Here is a 20,242-nt window from a genome sequence, read left to right as displayed (position 1 = left end):
GCTTACAATAGGCCTGGCCGCGCCACTTCCTGTATTGCTGTATTAGCGTGCCAGCATGCTGTACCACCACTGCTGAGGGCCCACTGCAGTCTGGTTCCAAAGGGCCTTCTACATTTTGGTGCTGGCCTTGTTTATTTGTATCACTTTTGAATTATCAAAAAAAATGCACGTAAATCTGTCAAATCTGTGCAAAAGGGTTTATCCCTGCCAATATTACAAGCTTGGTAGAAGATCTCATATTGTCAGATTAATCATGACTGTTGAGTGCAAAGTGCACTAATTGAAAAGTATTTTGTTTTTGGGAAGCAATGTCTTTATCAGCATTAGAAAGTAACAACTGCTTTTCATAATGCTCAGAAGTCTTATCAGATTCACTCTCTTTGTATGTAGCTATAACACATTGGAATACTGGAAATGTGCATGGATCAGAAAGCTAATACAAACAAAAGCTGCTTTTAGACATAATGCTAAAACATGGTTTAGCACTATATGAATGAGTCTAGCACGTTCCTGACTCATATGTTCCCTTCCTGGCTCATATGTTCCCTTCCCTCTGTCTCTCCTCCTCCTACACAGCTAAGAGGAGTTCAGAAGCTTTCATTTACTGGGAATATTAACCATGGTTACATTAAAAAGCCATCTAGTTAAAAGTTTGTTTGCTTTGAAATCAAACGTACTTAATGTTAAATCACTTCCCCCAGTTTGGATGACCCAAGAAACCACAGTTAACTAAAAACAAAAGCTTCTGAATACCTCCTCTCAGCTGTGCTCTTTTACATACAGGTAATTCATATACTCTGTTCATAGGGTTTTCGTGGTAAGAGACTAAAGTAATGACAACAGAAGATTTATGTAACTTTAAAGTTGACAATGAGGACATTGAATTTGTCAAGGATTATAAATACCTTGGCACAGTCATTAACCAAAATGGAGACAATAGTCAAGAAATCAGAAGAAGGCTAGGACTGGGGAGGGCAACTATGAGAGAACTAGAACAGGTCCTTTAATGCAAAGAGGTATCACTGAACACTAAAGTCAGGATCATTCAGACCATGGTATTTCTGATCTCTATGTATGGATGTGAAAGTTGGACAGTGAAAAAAGCGGGTAAGAGAAAAATCAACTCATTCGAAATGTGATGTTGGAGGAGAGCTTTGCGGATACCATGGACTGCGAAAAAGACAAATAATTGGGTGTTAGAACAAATTAAACCAAAACTATAACTAGAAGCTAAAATGATGAAACTGAGGTTATCATACTTTGGACACGTCATGAGAAGACATGATTAATTAGAAAAGATAATAATGCTGGGAAAAACAGCAGGGAGTAGAAAAAGGAAGGCCAAACAAGAGATGGATTCCATAAAGGAAGCCACAGACCTGAACTTACAAGATCTGAACAGGGTGGTTCATGACAGATGCTCTTGGAGGTCTCTGATTCATAGGGTCGCCATAAGTCATAGTCAACTTGGAGGCACATAACAACAACAACGATTCACATACTACCAACCATGGTTTAGCATTAGATCTGAATGTGGCCAATAGATTGTTATCCATGTGCTTACAGAAGAAATGTTTACTCATCCTTTCAGAAGTTGCTTTCCTATATGCCTTTTCAAACATGGAAATTAATCTTTGTGTCAGAAAAGATAACGTATGAAGTTATCTCGGATTCTGGAAGAATAAAAATCTTAAGGATTTAGAAAATGAATATACATTAATGGATGGTAATGTCTAGGAACTTTTACTTTCTCGCATAGCTGTTTTGAGGCCCTGTTTCCATAAGTCAATTAGAATGACAGAAATCCAACTGCTGCTTTGAGCAGCTTTAACTGCACTGAAACAAAGAGCCAGATCACTTAACTATTTTTTTGCATAGTAAGCCCAACATGCGCTAACAGCTTCAGAGATTTAGGTGGGTTGAATCTGTGTTGTGAATGTTCCAACATATGGCTAGAACATGATTTACCAGAAAAATCTCAGAAAAGTGGGTTGATGTGGTGAGTGAAACCTTAATGTGGTGAACCACGACCTGGACTCACTTTTGTGCATTCAGAAGGCCATGACAAAATCCGCTGAAAAATTATTTATAGAATGCTGAAATGATTCTTTGTACACTGATCTTGACAGCCAACACATACACACATTAACTGTAAATCAGTTAACAAAAACCATTCAGTTTAACATGTATTAAGGGCTTTCCATGTTCACTCAAGCGCCAAAATGCCAGGAAATTCTAGTTATTAAGGGTCGCACTCTTAAGAGACACAGTATTTAGGCAATATTTCTGTGGTATGGTGTTCTGTCTTGTGGTTAGTTCTAGCTTCGCCACTACCTTGAAGCTGGATGGCTTTCACTGGCAGAATGGTGGACCTAAGTCCCAGATTTGTCCACTGATACACACTTGGAGTCTATGCAACTGAAATGACCATTCCACATTGCGAGCACCCAACTGGCAGCCAATGCCATCCACTACAATCCCAAACACCTCACCTGATTTCTGCATGTTTTATGGTTGTTAAGGTACAGGGGCATGCCCAGCTAGGAGTTTGCAGGTCTGTAAGTAAGTAGACATGTGCTTGTCTCCTAAATCTCCCCCCTGAGTGATGTCACCTGGAGACTCTCCTGTAGCTCCTGTGTCTTTAACAGGGTTGCCAAATTCTACATGCTGCCGCTCCTTCTCTACCTGTAACAACTGGTTCATTTTTTTAAAAGGGGAAGAGGTTAGAAATAAGGCTTGCCAACTTTATTTTCTAGCCAGGCTTCTGTTAGGGAAATGGGGTTGCCACTTTTACTGGCGGCTACTGCTTCTTTGCTTGTAAGAACTGGTTCATTGAGTGACATTAGAAGAGGGTCACATTGGTTCCCATGTCTTAAAATCACCCTGGCTGCTTTCTGCAAATTGTATTTGTATGGTTTTTAAAGGTGCAGGAGCAGGCACAGCTGGCAGTTTTGGGAGCATTTGGTAAGCCTAGCCTTTAAAGGTTTCAACAGAAAAAGAGGAACAGTAGATAAAGTACACAGAGCCATGCAGCTGCCCTGTAAATCTCCCCACCTTTTTCTGAAGGCCTTCAAAAACGGCCTGTCAGAAATCCAACTGCTGTGCACTTCAATTTCTCTCTCCCACCCCCATGCTTCTCAGCTATTTTTACGTATATCCTGTAATTTCTGTTCCCTGTCTCCTTTCTAGGGTTGCCAGGTCAGAAGCATCCCAAACCCTGAGATTTCTGGGGCAGATCCTAGTGATGTCATAGGGGGTGTATCCTGGTGATATCATAGGGGGATGGCCTAGTGGTGTCATTGGGGTGGGCCCTAGTGATGTCATTAAGCATGATACATTAAGCATCAAGCATAGTTGCTTGGAGCATACCACTCAAACAAAAAAAATTCTCTGATTGGAAATTAAGATAGAAATCTTAGGTAAATGAAGGTGTTTTCAGGTCCAGCTAGAGTGACCAGGTCATTCTTTCTTATGTGCTTGAGATCCTGGGTAAGGAACATTTAATGTAGCCTACTTGCTTCTGGCAAGAAGGGCTTAAGTGCCCTCAGGCCAGGCCAGTCACCAGTAGGCCATTGTAGGAAGAAAGCCTAGTGTTGTGGAGATGTTAGATGGGAGCACTCAGGAATAAAGATGAATGCCCCTGAAAATTCTAAACATACTTACTAAGCCCCATAGAACTCAACAGAACTTACTTCTATGTAGATATTGTTAGGACTGTGGTGTGGTAAGGCTTGACTAGGGATCCTCTGCAACCATATCCATATCAAAGCAGGGTTGGCAACCCCCTGCCTGGAATGCCCTGCCTGCCAGGGCTGCTCCAAACTTCTTTATAGACTTGACCCTTCACTGCAGAGAGGTTTGAAAAATGAGTCAGAGTTAAGAAGATTCTCTGCTGTTTCCTGTCTACTCTGTGGGCTGCTATAAACTCATGTTGACAGCCAACCCAATTCCAGTGAATAATAATTCACAGAGAGAAAACACACATGGTTTGGTCTACCTGCACAGGCAGTAGATTGGGAACAACAGCAATTGAAGCCACACTTTCCAGTATGTGAATTCTCTTTTACCACTATTAGGCAAGAAACAAACCATCATGCAAATAACATGGTGCATCATCAGTGGGTTTAAGGGGCTTGAGCTGGCCACATGGAACCACTGTTGTTGCTTCTATGGATGTAAGGGAGTAAGGTCAGAGGTAAATGAAATGCAAATAGAAAAAGAAAAGACAGTGCTGATTTCCTAAATGCAATACCATACCAATCACAACAAGATTCCTATGATTAAGACAGAAAACTCAGCATCGCACAACCAGTCAGGGTTCCTAACCAAAACTAAAAAAATCCAAGCAGCCAGTCAGCCAAGGTTACAGAAATTCCCATGTAGCACAACTTGACTCCAGGGCTGCAGTTAGTGTGGAATACTGCTGCATGATTGCTGACATGAGTGAGACTCTATCAGCACATAATATGTCTGCTCTGAAATCTGCACTGGTTGCTGATTTGCTACCAGGCCATGTTCAAGGTGTGCTTTCCATGTTATGGGTGCCACGTAGGACTTTTTCTGTTCTTGTAAGAAATTAGCCCTTTAGCGTGGCAGTACCTATACTTTGGAACTCCCTGCCTATTTCCATTAGGCAGGTGCCTTTATTGTTCTCATTTTGGCACTTGCTAAAAAATTTTGTTTAGGCAAGCCTACCCAGGCATGTAGAAGCTATTATATTTTTTCTGTTCTTAACTCATTGTTGGTTTTATTATTTTGAATGTTTTTAAATATCTGCTTTTAACTGTTTTTGTCAATAATTTTATTGTTTTAATTCCTTCTATAAACCGCTTTGAGCTTTTTTACAATCGGGGCCGGTTCCAAAGGGCGGCCAGTGGGGCTGCCGCGGATCGCACGGCTCCGCCATTCCCTTGCTTAACCTACCTTGTTCTGCGGTTGTGCATGCAGCAGTGTCCTTAACAAAGATGGTGGCTGAGGTTTCCCTAAGGGGCTGAAGCCTCTGCCGCCATCTTGGCTGATGGCACACGTGTGCTGCGCGCACGCATCACTTAACACAGGCCATAACTACAGCCTCTGAAAAGTCCAAACCAAGGACATTATAAGTCATATCCTATGTTTCAGACAAGCTGTTTTTTAATCTTAAGAAGAAAATAGATTGCTCTTGTGATGCAATAAATCCATTTCTAGATTTCCATCAAAATAATTTGCAATTAAACCACATAATTAAAACAAACAAAAAACACAGTAATAATTCCAGCACAGCACAGCAGCAGACAAAAAAAAAGCCAAAGACTGTCTGAAACCAAACAGTGGCAAAACTTGATGCACCTCATTTAGCAAGGCATTCAGTAGTATGGGTGCCATCACAGTGAATACCCTCAGCCTGGTTACTATCAGCTGTGCCTTATTTCCCAAACTCCCCCCCCCCCACAGACCACTTAAAAATTGTTGATAGTCTTGTAGGACTACTTCATGATTTTTCGGCCTGTTATAACCATTGCAACACGCTGTGCTAGGTGCTTTTATTTCTTATATTGTATCTTATTGTATTTTATTTTGCATTCCATAGAATTTGTAACACAAGAAAATATAAGAAATAAAATAAACAATAAAAATACAATTAAAAATCAATATGAATATTTGATGTGGACATGCCCCAGACCATCTGAACGAAGCTTGCAGACCACTGAAAACCCCTGTTATATTCAAATTCTTTGGAGCTGTATCACGAGAACCTGTCCTATTCCCCTGATACTTTTTTCTTCGCATTTCTCATGGAAGCTATAGCTGAACTTGTTATACTCTTCACTCATGTAATCAAGAGAAAACCAGGAAAATATAGCACAATAATGATAAAAAAGGATTCAAACCCTGGTCTTCCAGGTCGTAGTCCAGCACCTTAACCACTACACCACACTGGCTCTCAATGATAAACAAAGATTTTCTGATTCAACCAACACTATGCCCACTGAAGAGTGTGCTTGTTAAACCCCTTGTAGCTGGTCTTCGTTTTCTTTGTGAGGTGGGCTATGTATGTATATGGCTGTCAGCTGTTCAGTACTTGGAGTCCTGCTTGACTGGTGCACATAAAAATGTCACTGTGCACTTCTACTTTGAAAGGCTCTTTTATCTTACCTTCCTGAAGCCCCTTTTCCAGTGGGTAAGCACGCTTGACCAGGAAGCGGCATCTTGGCCTTCCCACATAGCTAGGTCCTAATGAGGTGTGCACAGCTCTTGGCTTTAGACTTTCAATCATCTTCTCATCACTTCAAAGCTGCTGTTTTTACATTTGACTAGAGGCCTATAACCAGTATTCTGGCTGGTAAATGTGTCTCTTGCCTTTCTCATGCATGCAATGCAGCAGAGTCTTGCAGCCTGATCCTTGGAAGTAAGTTGTGTTGAGTTCAATATGTCTTACTCCCATTTAAATGGTGACCTTCCATGTTTGTCTTTGCCTTTCTGGGAGGAAAAAGAAGTCACCACCACTGTGCCCTAATCTTCCAGTTCTAGTGTGGTCCTCATATGTTAGAGATATTGCAAATACACCATTTGTTATATCACCTGCAGCCATCTCAAGGGCTGCTACTGCAAGAATGAATGAAAAACACCTTTGCAAAGATAGTGGCAGCAGCTAAGGACCAAATGGACTGATGGGGAATGAGCTCAATGACAGCTTCTCCTTTTCCTCCCAGAGTGTGATATAAACAGAGTTCTCATTCCTATGCACAGTTACTTGGATGTAAGCCACTGAATTCAATGGGACTTACTTCCTAATATGCATAGGTTTGAACTGTAACTAAATTTCTGTCACCCTCTTTCTCTCTCCCTCTCTTCTCCTGCCCGTCCCTAGGTTCCTCCACCCAGGCAGACATATTTATTTGTCATAGGAACATAGGAAGATGCCTCATACCAAGTCAGACCATTGGTCTTTCTAACTCAGTGTTATCTACACTGACTGGCAGTTGATCTCTAGCATTTCATGTCGCCCTACATGGAGGTGCCAGGGATTGAACCAGGGATGTCCTGCATACAAAGCAGATGCTTTACCACTGAACTATGGCCCTTCTCCTAAGCAGGGTTTCACAACCACATTGCAATAACTTAACAAAACTGTGCATTGTTTCAAATGAGAATCATGTATATATGCAAGAATATTTAATTACAAGTGGCATGTCAATGAATTATAACACTACAATACAATTATTTTAAATAATGTGCTTTAAAACAATTGGGCATCATTCACCCCTCTGTAAGCAGCAGTCACTTTATTTAAAAAATTGAAATTGAAAATTAAAATACTTCTTCCTTTTTTCTTTTCTTTTTTTAAATCATGAAAACCTCCAACCAGTGGGCCAAATTTGGCCAAACATGGGACTCAATTTGGCCTGAAAGGCTGTTTTCCCCAAATCATGCCCACCTGCCCCACACCTGACATCATGTGTGGGGTAGGTAGAGGTGCAGCTAGACTGGCTGTGTAACTGAGTTCCCCATGAAGAACTCAGTCACTCAGCTAATCCAGCAGAAAGTAAGCTTGAAGTCAGCTGATATGCAGTGACTTCAAACCTGCTCGATTGGCTGTGCTCTTTGCCATCCCTGCATGGTGCTTTGAAGTCCTGGTGATCATCTCCTGATACCATTGCGATGTTAGGCAACTGACAGGTGGCTCCACCTACCTGTTAAATTCAGCCTGCAACGGTTAGGAGAAATAAGTATCTGACCCTGTGGCCAGATCAGGTTCTCCAAAAAGAACAAGATTGCTAAAAAAAAGTATAAGTTGGAGGATAAGTTACTACTCAAGAAATGAATACTACAGACGTAGGAGGCAGAAGGCAAATGATTTCCTTAAATTATAGTGTTTAATCAGTGGCAACATTTTGGTGTGTGTACAGCCATTATCAGCATGCACCAAGACAAGGGATTATGGATAGACAGGTAAAACTCTTGAGCAGAAGTTAACCCTGAAGAGGCTTTCAAAAATCCTATAGAGGAGCAGGTTAGAAAAGAAGAGCTATTAAAGATGCAGTCCTTAAGCACACTTACTAGGAAGTAAACCACATCAAACACAGTGAGTATCAATCACCTCAGCAATAAATGGATGGAATGTTTGACTTACAAGGAAAGCTCATCATATTGTGAATCCCAGTAACATGATTCACAAGACTGTTAGGGTATTGGTAGGAAGAAACTTATCTCAACAGTCCTGAGTCTTGACTGTGCCACTAACAGCACAATCCTAAGCATGTTTACATAGAAGTAAGCCCCTCTACATTCATTAGGTCTTACTGTCTTGTAAATGTATTTAGGATTACAGATGATGGTAGGAAAATTAATTCCAATGAAGAACACAAGACTTTAGAATCAAATAGATGACAGGCAAGGCCAGATTATGGTGGTTCGGGGCCCTGGTACAGTGCTCAGAATAGGGCCCACTTTCCCAAAAAAGGAGCATATGAAATAAGGTACCACAAAAAATCCTTAAAGACTAACAAATTTATTATGGCATGAGCTTTCATGGACCCCCAAAAAAATACTCTGAGCATGTGCTGTGTCACAGGTCTCAGCAAATACAAACAAAAACGTTGTCAACCTTAATAAACAAAAAGAAAATACTCTGAGCATGTGCAGTTGCATATTTTAAATTCACTTAATTCATCTTCTTGTTTTTGTTGTTGCTTACTTCCTGCCTTGGGCCACTCTCCTGTTCCCAGCCTAACCTACCTCACATGGTTGTCATGAAAATTAGGGTTGCCAGAATCATTCTCAGCCCCTGAGCCTGGCAACCCTAGAGAAGATACAGAAGGAGGTATAAAATGGCTGCGATGGGACTTAGTGGTTGTGTCGTAGGCATCAAATTTTAGTTCCTTTAACCAGAGTGATACATTTGTACTACAAAGGACCATGTTTTTCTATTCCTCCCTCCCAATTGGGACAGCTTACTTCCAGATAGTTAGCACAGGGAATTCCTTCCTAAGAGGAGGTAGTTTAGGCCTGTAGTGACTGGGGGTGAGGGACTATGGAAAGCAGAGTAATCTGTTTCCTTTTTTTACTTGTACAGGTAAAATTCACTAATAGGCAAAAAACCTTGTGGTTTAAGAATGTACCTATAGCCCACAGATATTTCTATCAAACTTTAAAAAACAGGGAAATTGGGCAGCTATAGTGAATGCACCAGGGGAGCAGGAGACCTAACTCCTCTCTGAAATATAGTACTACCCTACGAATTTGTCAAAATGCAAACACAATTTGGGTTGGTCTTTCACAGTCCAATCCACTTCCTGTGTAGCTTGGAAGAATTTGGTAAACTGATCATGGGGGAGGAGGAGGGGAAGGGGAGAGGGAAGCAGAAGGAGGGGGAGGGGAACCAGGGGATTGGAAGGGGGAGGGCAGGTTTGATCATTTGCATGCTTATTGAGTTCAATGGTATTTACTCCTGTGCAATCATGCTTAAGATAGGTAAAACTGACCGGGGGGAGGGGGAGGAGGAAACAGGATTTTAAGGGGATGGGCAGGGGTAGGGAGGGGCAAAGAAAGGGGAGGGAAGGGGTAGGAAGGAGGAGAAGGGAGAGCGGGTTTGATTATTTGCGTACTTTTTGAGTTCAGTAGGATATATTTCTGTGCAATAATGTTTAGGACAGGTGAAAGTGACCTGGGGAGGGGCATGGAGTGGAGATGGGGGGAAGATTAGGTGGGTGGGCAGGTGCCGGGCATAGGGGAAGCCCCTTTCCTTTCCAAAAGGAAAACATTGTGAACAGTATCATTACTTTTCAGCGTTTCCCCCACCTTTCTATCCTACAGCAGGCACATGTAGTCTCCAACCCAAATTTAAACCAAAGCTGTCACTGACATCATCCATACCAGACCTTAATTTGTCTTTAGACAGTCATGGCTTCTCTCAAAGAATCTTGGCAAGTGTAGTTAGTGAAGGGTGCTGAGATTTGCTAGGAGATGCCCTGTTCCCCTCACAGAGCTTCAATCAGAGTGGCTGACTGTTAAACCATTCTGGCCACTGGAGCATAGGAGTCTCCTCCCAGCACCCTTCACAAACTACAATTCCCAGGATTCTTTGGGGGAAGCCATGACTATCTCAAGTAAAATAAAGGTCTGGTGTGGGTGTGGCCCCCTGATTAGCTAAGCCAAGCAGTTGTGAATCTGGCTTTTAGAACACTGGCAGTTCTTACTGAGCATGCCTGACATTATGATTCAGTTCAATGCTAAATTTCTTAAATTAATTAAAAATTAGCCAGGCATTTTTTCACTTTTAAACTGCAGAAGATGAAGGTCAGAGTATGGGGCAAGGCCAGTAATAGGATTACAGGTACTCTGTGAACATTTTTAATGAATTTCAACAGATTATGAGAACTCTGATAGAAAAAAGTCCAAAAGGGGTCTGGGTTTTTTCCTCTCTCTTTTTACACTTTGAACTCTCAATTCTCTCTGACTGTTTTGTATATCGCCATGAAAATTTACAGGGTTGTTAAGCAAGCGTTTCTGAGTTCAGGACTGTAAGTTTTGTAAGGTTTTGTTTGAAATGAGCTTATGGGAAGCATCAGAATGGCATGGGGGTATTTTCAGTTTAACATTGCGGAATGCAAAAAATCCATACTGGCTACACTATACAGCCACTCTCGTGGCTGTATAATAAGAAAAAGCAAAGAGTCAGTATTTTTCCCAATTGCTCCATTAAAAAAAAACAAATAGTATTCCCACTTTCTAGTGTTCTGCCACAGCAGCAAAACCACTAAGGTCTCTAACAGGATTTTTAAATGTTGTAGAATAATCTGTATTTTATTAATAGTAAAATATTAATATATGTTAAAATTGTTAATTGATTTATACCACTTTTTTATAAAATAACTATGAACATAGTGGACTGCTAATATTTAAGTAAGTTTTGTTTGTTTGTGTTGATTTTGAGTCCCTTTCAATTGCCTGTTCCTCACAAGAAAGCTAAGCCTGCAGTCCTGCACCCCATACCTGGGAGTAAGCTCCATGAAACATAGACTTCTGAGTATATCAATGTACACTGTAAGTGAATTCTTAATTAGTGTCTGGACTTCAGCTTTCACATTTTGTATTTGCCACGGTGGGGGAATTCTTTAATTTTGCTTGCACTTATTATATAGTAGTATTTGCAGTACCTGATACTGGTTGATAGGAAAAAAGGAATGGCGAACTATGGAGATTCTAAAGATTAGAAAATGAATCAGAAGCAGAAAAGAAAAGTGCACTAAAGTGGAGGGAAAACATCAGCTCTTAGGACCCCAGGGATTCCTATAGCCTAGCATTCAAACAATTCACTCATCAATCACAATTCTGACTTCATTCATTGGCTAAAATCATGAAAAGGTCAGAGCAGCTTGGCTGGCTCATCTTACAGAAATCTCTTAGAAGGTTGCCTGCACATTTTGCTTTATAACTTTCCTTCCAGGAGTTCTGGAGACCTTTTTTTTAATGAAGTCTCAAAGTCGGAGGGCCCTGCTGGCATGGACCCTGGTGCAATTATTCCAATTGCACTATTAAATCCAGCCATCATGACAGGTCAATTTCAGTGGATGGCATTGCCACTGAAATTAATTTCCCTTATATGTTGCCAATGATGTTGCCGTAAGTGGGAGTTAAACAAACACTTGTCAATGGAGCAAGTGGATCCTGTCTTCTGTTCGAAGGGGCAATGTAGAAATATTTTAATATCCATCTGTAATCACACTGCTTTGATGAGGAGCACAGATAAACTGCTCATATTTGCTTAGAGGAATTGGGTCAACATGTCTTTTAATAATAACCTAATAAGTTCCCCCAACAGTTCATAAGATGAAGCTTGAGGTTCCCAGTGCTCCAGCTAGGATAGAACACAGCAGTAGGATCAGGTTCCAAACCCCAAATCAAGCACGGCAAAAGCCATCAGCACTGATTCCTGCCAACTGTAACAGCATTTACAAGATACACTAAGCAGACATGGTAAGCAACAGCCACCAGTGGAATTCCAAAGAGCATTAGAATGACAGAGAAATGTCTCTTCTTTTTGTATTTAGAGATGTTCAATAGCAAGTGAGCCAGATTTGGATGGCTCTGCTTTATTTGCCGAGTGAAGGATGCCACTTTTACTTACGATGCCAGAAACTATTGTAAGCACCTCAGCAGCTAAAGTGGGGTCATAGTATACAAAAGAGCTGCCTGGCAATGTCCTTGGTGAAGGAAGAGAGGAATGCACCATAGTAACTTGGTTTAGGTTGTGAGTTATGTTAGGTTAGGTTTGGGTATGGCCACCGTCGCACAGTTTTGGACAAATCACTATCCCTTCAGCCTAAACTATCAAACGGGTTGATGTGAGGAAAAATATGACAAGGATGTATTTGTCATATGTCCCTACCATTTTGAACAGCCAGGGAAAGAAGCTTAAATAATAAACAACTACTAACAAGAGGCTGTGTAAAATTTACCTCAGGGGTAGTTTATGTACGGTGTATAACATAGGAATATTAGGATGGCTGGAGTTTGCTATGAAGAAGAAAACTGTATTTGTGTGATAGCTTACTGCCTTTTTGTAATTTAAATATTAATTGAAAAGATAAGGTCAGAGGTTTGCTGACACTTGGCTTCTCTCTCTTTCGTCTGTCCGTGGCTTTGATCATGCTACATCTTTCTTTGTGCTTCATTCTCCAGAGACTATCTCAGGGTCATGGCCTGTTTCCTAGTCAAGAGGTATAAACCTACTGGCTTAAATATTTGAGGCCCACAGTTTAGCAGGGGGGCCTTTTTTGCTTCATGCTTCCCCATTTCCCACATAACCCAGAGCAGACTAAACAAAACCAGTGTGAAATCTCATGGCTTGATGCTGCTATGGTTATATTTTTTAAGCTGTCATCCATTCATTTGTACTTGTGTTTATTTCCTGGATTTACAGCTTTTTCAAGCCTTTTTGGGGGGTGGATGTTTGAAACCTTTTGGAAAAAAGGATTGCAGTAAGCAGTGGCCTGTGATTAAAGCCTAGTGTTGTTTTTTTCCCTCCATGCTGCTCTTGTGCAGTAGTGTCACACATGGTAGCATTTAGGATCCCCTTCACAGCTGAAGTGTTTCAAACACTAATGAATGGAAGTTTGGTCACATAATGCAGACAAGCTGTAAGGCATGCTTTACTGAATGGTGTACTGCAGTTGCCTGGGAAAGGAAGAGAGTTATAAATTGTGTCAGTTAGCCACCCAGACAAAATGAAGCCATGTGGAAAATCAAATCTATTAAAGTATGAAGACTGTTATAAGCTGGTCATTCTTAAAAGGTCTCAGTTTGCTATATGGGTAAATGTTTAACTATTCGCCCTAGATCTTGTTCATATGCTGTCTTACAAGATGATGTGCAGCATTTGATAAAAATCAACTTCTCACTAGCAGGCCCTTTTATCAGCAATGTTTATTGTCTCCAGTTTACCACCCATATTCTGAAAGGTACTGCACATTAATTGAATAAGGAGTGTAAAAGGGATGGCATAGTACAGCAAGGTCAGGAGATGGCCCCTACATATTTTAAAACCAAAGGAAAGGGGAGGACTGGTGCTGAGAGGCAAGGGAGAGTGAGCAAAATGAAATTATGTCAGGTTTTTGTTTTGTGTGGTTAACCCAGATTTTAGACATTGCCTTTCAAAAAAATGTCTCTACACTCATTTTCAGCTTCAGATAGACTACTATAGTAGCGCTTGGTTAAAAAATCCAAATAATAACTGAGTTGGAGTATTGTGTAGTGTATAGTGCGATAGGTTAGGATGTGGGAGGCCAAAGTTCAAATCCGCACTGAGCTGTAAAACTTGTTGGGTGGCCTTCAGCAGGTTTCCATTTCGAAGCCTAACCTGCTTCCCAGGATTGTTGGCTGGGTGGATAAATGAGATAAGCAATTGTAAAGTATATTGTACACTGAAAAGTCCTAGAGACATGATGAATAACAAACAAACCATTCATGTTAGATTCACAGCCTTTGGAAGAAATACTTTCCTTCTCCCATCTGAAAGCTGAAATGGTTTACATGGGGATTTCCCCCCCCCCATCTATTTTTCTCCATGCAGTTGTTCTTAGGTGCATGCTTGCCTGCAATCATACAGAAAATACCAAATGAAGTACTTCCCTGGTACTCTGGTGTGATTCCCACAATTGTAGCAGCACTTCTAGTATTTGCTTGAATTGTAGAAATTACTGCAGAGTGTACCAATGGATGGCAATAGAGTGTATATTTATTTGCTTAAAGGTACTTTTAGGCTATCTTTTAGGTCCAAACCTTCACAAGGTAGCTTCCAACAAATTAAAACAAAATATACATAATCAAAACATCTAAATTCAATACAGATAACTATAAGAACAGCTGTAGGACTCCATAACAATAAAATAACAGTAAGAACAACATTCAGCGCAGCATAATATCATTAAAATGAGATAAAATTATATCACTTTTAATGCCAATTCAGACAACAGCAGCATAATATATTTTAGGGGAGGAAGCAAATTGGAAGAGATCTTTAATGTCTGTTCGAAAACCTATAAAGATGAGACCATTTGTAACTTGGCTGCAATAGAATTTAAAAAATGTGGGGCTGCTTGCTCCTTTCTCTCATGTAAATTAGCTCTATTGACTACTTTTTGAACCTAGAAGCATCATTAATAGTTGCAACACTGATTTACCATTTTCAACTGCACATTTCAGGAACAGACTGAAGAGACATCCTCACAAGAATCTGCAGAAGATGATTAGAAGACCACACCTTGCAATTTCTACCTCATCAGCAGTTGGGTCTTTTGTTGAAGGGAGAAGACTGCCTTGACCACTTGCTTCTGTTGCCACAATCTTTCCACTTTGGCCTGGGGGGAGGGAGGGGGAGGGCAATCACATAACCTTAAAAAGGACTTGGTTGTAATCACCTTGGTTGTAATTCCTTCAGTGTCCCAGGTTTAGAGAAACTGCTGTAACACAGGGGGACACAGATTAATGATGCAACATTTAATTACTGTTTCTTTTATTTTCCTTTAACCTACTAATAGTTTGTTTGAGCTGCTAAGTAAGGGTGAATGGGTCAGTAAATCTCTGAACCAGGTTTTAAGTCATTCACTGCACTGCATATAAATAAGACTTGTAAAATATTAATTATAATGGGCATTCAAATAAGAAGGCCTTGGTGTTTGACACCAGTCCTTACAACACCTCTGACAACCCACTCCCTAGCTTAGTAAACTCCCTGTTTAGAACACCAAAGATAAGGATTAGATACTACTCTTTTTATAACCTTGTTCTAGATTTGTGCTTGACTTTTGTTTTTGTTACTGGTATTTCAATACCTTGAAGGCTGATTTTTTTTCACTTAATTCAGCTGACATTCATTTAAAAAGTCACAAGAAAAAGGTACTTTACTTTGCAAAAGGGATGACAAAGATACATTGTATGTTTACTAATACACGTATATCTGCAGAAGTAGTACTAAACAGAACTCAACAGCTCACCTTTCTAGGAACACATTATTTCTCTTGAAGTAGAATGTGCTTTCTGGGGAGCCTCATGTTGTTTAGGAATGATTAACATCAAGCCCTCTTTCAAGACAGAGGTTTATCAACTAAAATTTGAATTCTTCAATGAATTTAAAACAATACCTCAGAATTATTTTAAACCATGGTCATACTGGAAGTGAGGAAAAGATTCAAATTCTTAGTTTGACTTAACCAGTTCTATTGCATTGTTTTCCAACAAATGGATCTCTATTTTTCACTCACACATCTCAGTGCAAGAGCCAATACCATGTACCTCAAGTACTCTTGTCATTACTTTTAAGCAATATACATTGACATAGGATGGTTTGCTAGGCAGCTTTGTCCCAGTTACATCTCCATCTTTTTCACTCAAAGCAGCACTTTTAGCCACAAATGCAATATTACCCCACTTTTCAATACTACCTCTGATATTTACAATTAACTCAACAGTCATATAAACATTTGCTGCTAATCATACAATGCAGGAAATTATTATTGGGTAGGTAATCATGAGTTTCTGCATTTTACCTTATTTCTACTTTTGTCACCTAATTGCAGTTGAGACAATACCTTCAGAGTTTTCCAGCATAACTATGTATTTTCTCTCCTTTTTATGCCTTTTCTCTGCTAAATTGCTATGTAATATGCCATTAACTTGAATATATTTTTGTACCGAGTTGCTCATAAGGTTTGTAACAATAATTTTCTTTTATAACACTACATGACAGAAAAAATAATTAACCGCAATGTTTAAATATTACTGTCCAAGTTTGTACCTCAGATGATTTTTTAAAAAACGTAATCGACTAGTTGATTGACAAAGACCTACCTCCAGACTATAAATGGAATGAACTCCTTGTTTCTTTCAGCATTAGCTTTTAAGAAGATTGAAACACTTAGGACTGCAACAAATCCCTGATCAAAACTATTTTTGTAAAAGAACTTTGTGGGAAATGAACACATTAATTACTTTCATATAAAAAACAACCCTTCAAAGAAACTTGAATCTTTGTAGGTGGGAGGCAACAAGCTCAGCTTTTTGCATAATGCAATCACAAATATGTGTGTATGTTTTAAAAAACTAGTAAATTGTATGAGAATACTTGTCAAGTATTTTCATGTATTTTTCACAAATGTGATTTTTAAAAAATATATGTCAACCAGATTTATTTTAAATGCTTCTTATGTAGAGTTTGTTTAATACTTTTCTCTCTCTCCTCTCTTCCTTTCTCTGTCTCATACACAGCCACTAAGTCTGTTTGTTAACAATTTTTTACTATTTGGGCCGGGGTAGTTTCTCAGGAAGGGTTTTTTCAGTATGACTTAAGTACTTAGCCAAATGCAACTAAGAAAAACTACTTTCTGGCTGCTTCACAGTAGGGAATATTAAGACACAAGCACCCCCTCAAAGGACAAGAGTACATCTTCTAGAAGATCACTAAAAATGAATTGGGGAGGGGGGATTGGCATCCTTACATTGTTGAATAATTGTACAATAGCTCCTTATGGGCCTAGTCATATCCATTCAAGCTATTGCCCAAGATCCAAAGCACAATGGACTGTGATTGTGCATGGGAGGCTTTTTAGCTTTCCCTTAAAGTGGCAGCCCCCTGAAAAGCCCCCCCTTTCCCTTTCCAAAAAGTTTGCATGGCATTCTGGAGCAGCACCTCATGAGGCACAATGAGTTGCTGTTGGAAGAAAGTATCTAATTGACAAATAGGGACACTGGGTCAGGACTCTAAAATGCCATATTATACGATACCATGGAGTTTTAAGATGCATAGGCCACACTCCAAAGCTATGTGTTGAAGGTGCACAAACGCTCCATTCAGGAAGGGAGATATTCTTTCTCTTCAATTTTAGAGAGTGTTCTGAACATAACAATGGGGAATTCCCATCAAGCAGAAATTCGTTTGAGAGAATCATTTAAAACAGTCAAGCAGGCCTTGCCAGCATGGAGCTCCATAAGTGCATAGGTATTCCCTGTACTTGAGCTGTTTGATTGACACAATAGTATAAGTGAGATGAAACAAGTTATATCAATACATGTGGGTCAGACATCAAACTGCAAGGGACTTACAGGTCTGATGAAATTATATCTTCTATTTTCTGTATATTGTAGAACAATCAAAACACATTACTACCTCTCAGAGTCTTCTATACCTCATTTTTCAGACTGAAAAAATGCTTGTGGCCACTGAAACAGAAAGATCATCATAAAATTTTTTTTATATATAGTTTATTTTTGTGGGAGATAAATTTTATAGGACTGTTCTTTGCTGTCATTGGTCACAGCTAAATAAGACTGGACATTAACCTTTCTGCCATTTCTACAAGATAGAAGTGCTTGCAGAAGAAAAGTATCAAGATGTATAAGTACAGTTTACTTTTTCCTGTTTTCCTTGCCTGTCTCCTCTTTGCTTTGTTATTCATATAGAGTTGCTGGCTACGATTGTACTTTGAATTGCTTGCTTGTTGAACATGTTCCTTTAATGGATTATCACCGTCTGTTCAGCACAGTAAACATAATAGCCTCTGTAATCCCCATGTTATTTGATTCCTAGCATTTTGTCACAGCTCCATGAAATAAGCAATAAAGTTTGGTCCCAGTGGACCAAGTTTGTTTAAAAAAAAAGCATAGTTATCTTTGTTCAAACAAGATGGGTCATACATAAAAATACATATAATATAATGTGCATATTCCTAGAAGATATAGCAACACTATGGTGAGTTTTACGAAGTGTGAATACACATATATACATGTATGTTCAGCATCTTTGGATCCTGCTTTGAACCCAGCATGCATAGCACACCAGAATTTTGATATATCCACAGATCACTCCATGGTCTAGATAAGTGGTTCCCAACCTTTATGAGTATGGGACCCTCTCTGTAACCTCAAATATTTTCATGACCCCCATGCTAATTGTAATTTTAGTCTCTGTTAATTGAAAAAATGCATACTGAAGTGTTAAATAATGTCACTTTTTATTCATCACAAAAACAAATACAATGATGATTATATTTATAATCTGTAACTAGATTATATATATAAACAATATAAACAACTTTTAACAACGTTTGAAGGAAAGGAAGGAGATAAAAGTAAACCACACAGTGTGATGAACAGAGCCTGACTGATGCCAGGGTCTTTGGACTCTGGTTTTAGGTGTTCTACCTGTATACTGTTTCCGGACACAATTCAAAGTGCTGGTTATGACCTATAAAGCCCTATACGGCTTAGGTCCAGGCTTTCTATCAGACCGTATCTCCCTATATGAACCTGCCCGGGCCCTGAGATCTTCAGGAGAGACCCTTCTCACAATCCCAACACCTTCACAAGTGTGACTGGTGGGGACACGAGATAGGGCCTTTTCGGTGGCTGCCCCTAGGCTCTGGAACTCCCTCCCTAGGGAGTCAAGAATGGCCTCCTCTGTGCAGTCCTTCCACCGACAGCTAAAGACTTTTTTCTTCCGGCAGGCCTTTGGAACTGAAGGATTTAAGGGTAGTGATTGAAGAGGGTGCTGTGTGTTATTGTTTTACTTGTATGCTCTTAAACTGGGTTGCAGTATTTTAAGTGTATGTCTAATTGGTTTTAACATCTTAATAGTTTAATTCTGTTTTAATGCTGACTTTTATATGTTTATATGTTCTTAATGATATGTACTTACTTTTATCTGGAAGCCGCCTTGAGTTCCAGTTTGGAAAAAGGGTGGGGTATAAATAAAGATGATGATGATGATAATAATAATACCATGATGCCTCCTCTTCAGGACTCAGGAAGCTCCAAATGACAATAATAATATATCTAACAGACAGAATATCATCAGGTGAAGCTTTCCCCATAATTCTATTTCCATGATAGAAAAGGCTTAATTTCTGTTTAATTTCTGCCTGCCACACACCTGTTAAAGGAACAAGAGCCCTGCTCTCCCCCAATGCTAACCCTAAACCATGCAAAGAATTCAAATTAAGAGTCAAAACAACATCTGGGCAACTTAACTCACTTTAAAATATTTAAACATTTAAAATGAACACAGCTTTATAAACACACGCTTTGATAAATAAAAATGAAAATACACTGAGCATGTACAATTTCACATTTTTAAAACTTACTTACCTATCATGTTTTTGCTTGCTTACTTATGGAATTCTATAGGAATTCTAAAGGACTTCTGAGTAGATCTGGTTAGGATTGCAGCATCAGTCCTTGCGTTATAGTCATAAATTTTTTACTCCATCCATTATTTGGTTAATAATGGGAGGCCTTGCTCCATGTTCCTCTGATTTCAGAGGCTTGGCTGGCTGAAACATATGGCCAGATGGTAGAACATCTGCTTTGCAAGCAGAAGTTCCCAGAGCCAATCCCTGGCATCTCCAGGCAGGGCTGTGAGAGACCTCTGTCAGTCATCATAAACGAGACTGAGCTGGATGGACCAACTGTCTTACTCAGTATAAGGCAGGCTCCTATGTTCCTATAATCAATGAAACTTTGCAAATGACTACTTTCTGGATTTAAGAATAAAATATACAAAATGTCATTTTGTATTGTATAGAATATCTACATTTATGTTTTTTAAATCTGCAAGTGATTTGGGTTCTGCAAATCAAAATGTTTTTGGATCCATATATTAATGTGTATATATATTTCTTCAGTTGCCATATTTGTGTATTAAAAAACTGCTACCCTGCCCTCAGCGTAAGAACACAAATGTTTGGAAGGGCAGTTAGGTATTATGACA

The 20,242-nt window shown here is 39.5% G+C and overlaps 1 protein-coding gene across 4 annotated transcripts in view; it reads left to right on the top strand.

Annotated features, from left to right (window-relative positions):
• Positions 1-16,676, top strand: part of HMGA2 (high mobility group AT-hook 2) — a 227,434-nt gene extending 210,758 nt beyond the window's left edge. For all 4 annotated transcript variants that reach the window (XM_061639812.1, XM_061639811.1, XM_061639816.1 and 1 more), the window contains one exon: positions 14,686-16,676. In XM_061639812.1, the coding sequence (XP_061495796.1) occupies positions 14,686-14,696 (11 nt within the window). In that variant the 3' untranslated portion in view covers positions 14,697-16,676. The remainder of the gene's footprint in view (positions 1-14,685) is intronic.
• The last annotated feature ends 3,566 nt before the right edge of the window (positions 16,677-20,242 follow it).

This window comes from Rhineura floridana, chromosome 8, assembly GCF_030035675.1.
Source record: "Rhineura floridana isolate rRhiFlo1 chromosome 8, rRhiFlo1.hap2, whole genome shotgun sequence".
NCBI lineage: Eukaryota > Metazoa > Chordata > Lepidosauria > Squamata > Rhineuridae > Rhineura > Rhineura floridana.
This window is presented reverse-complemented; position numbering and strand designations above follow the sequence as displayed.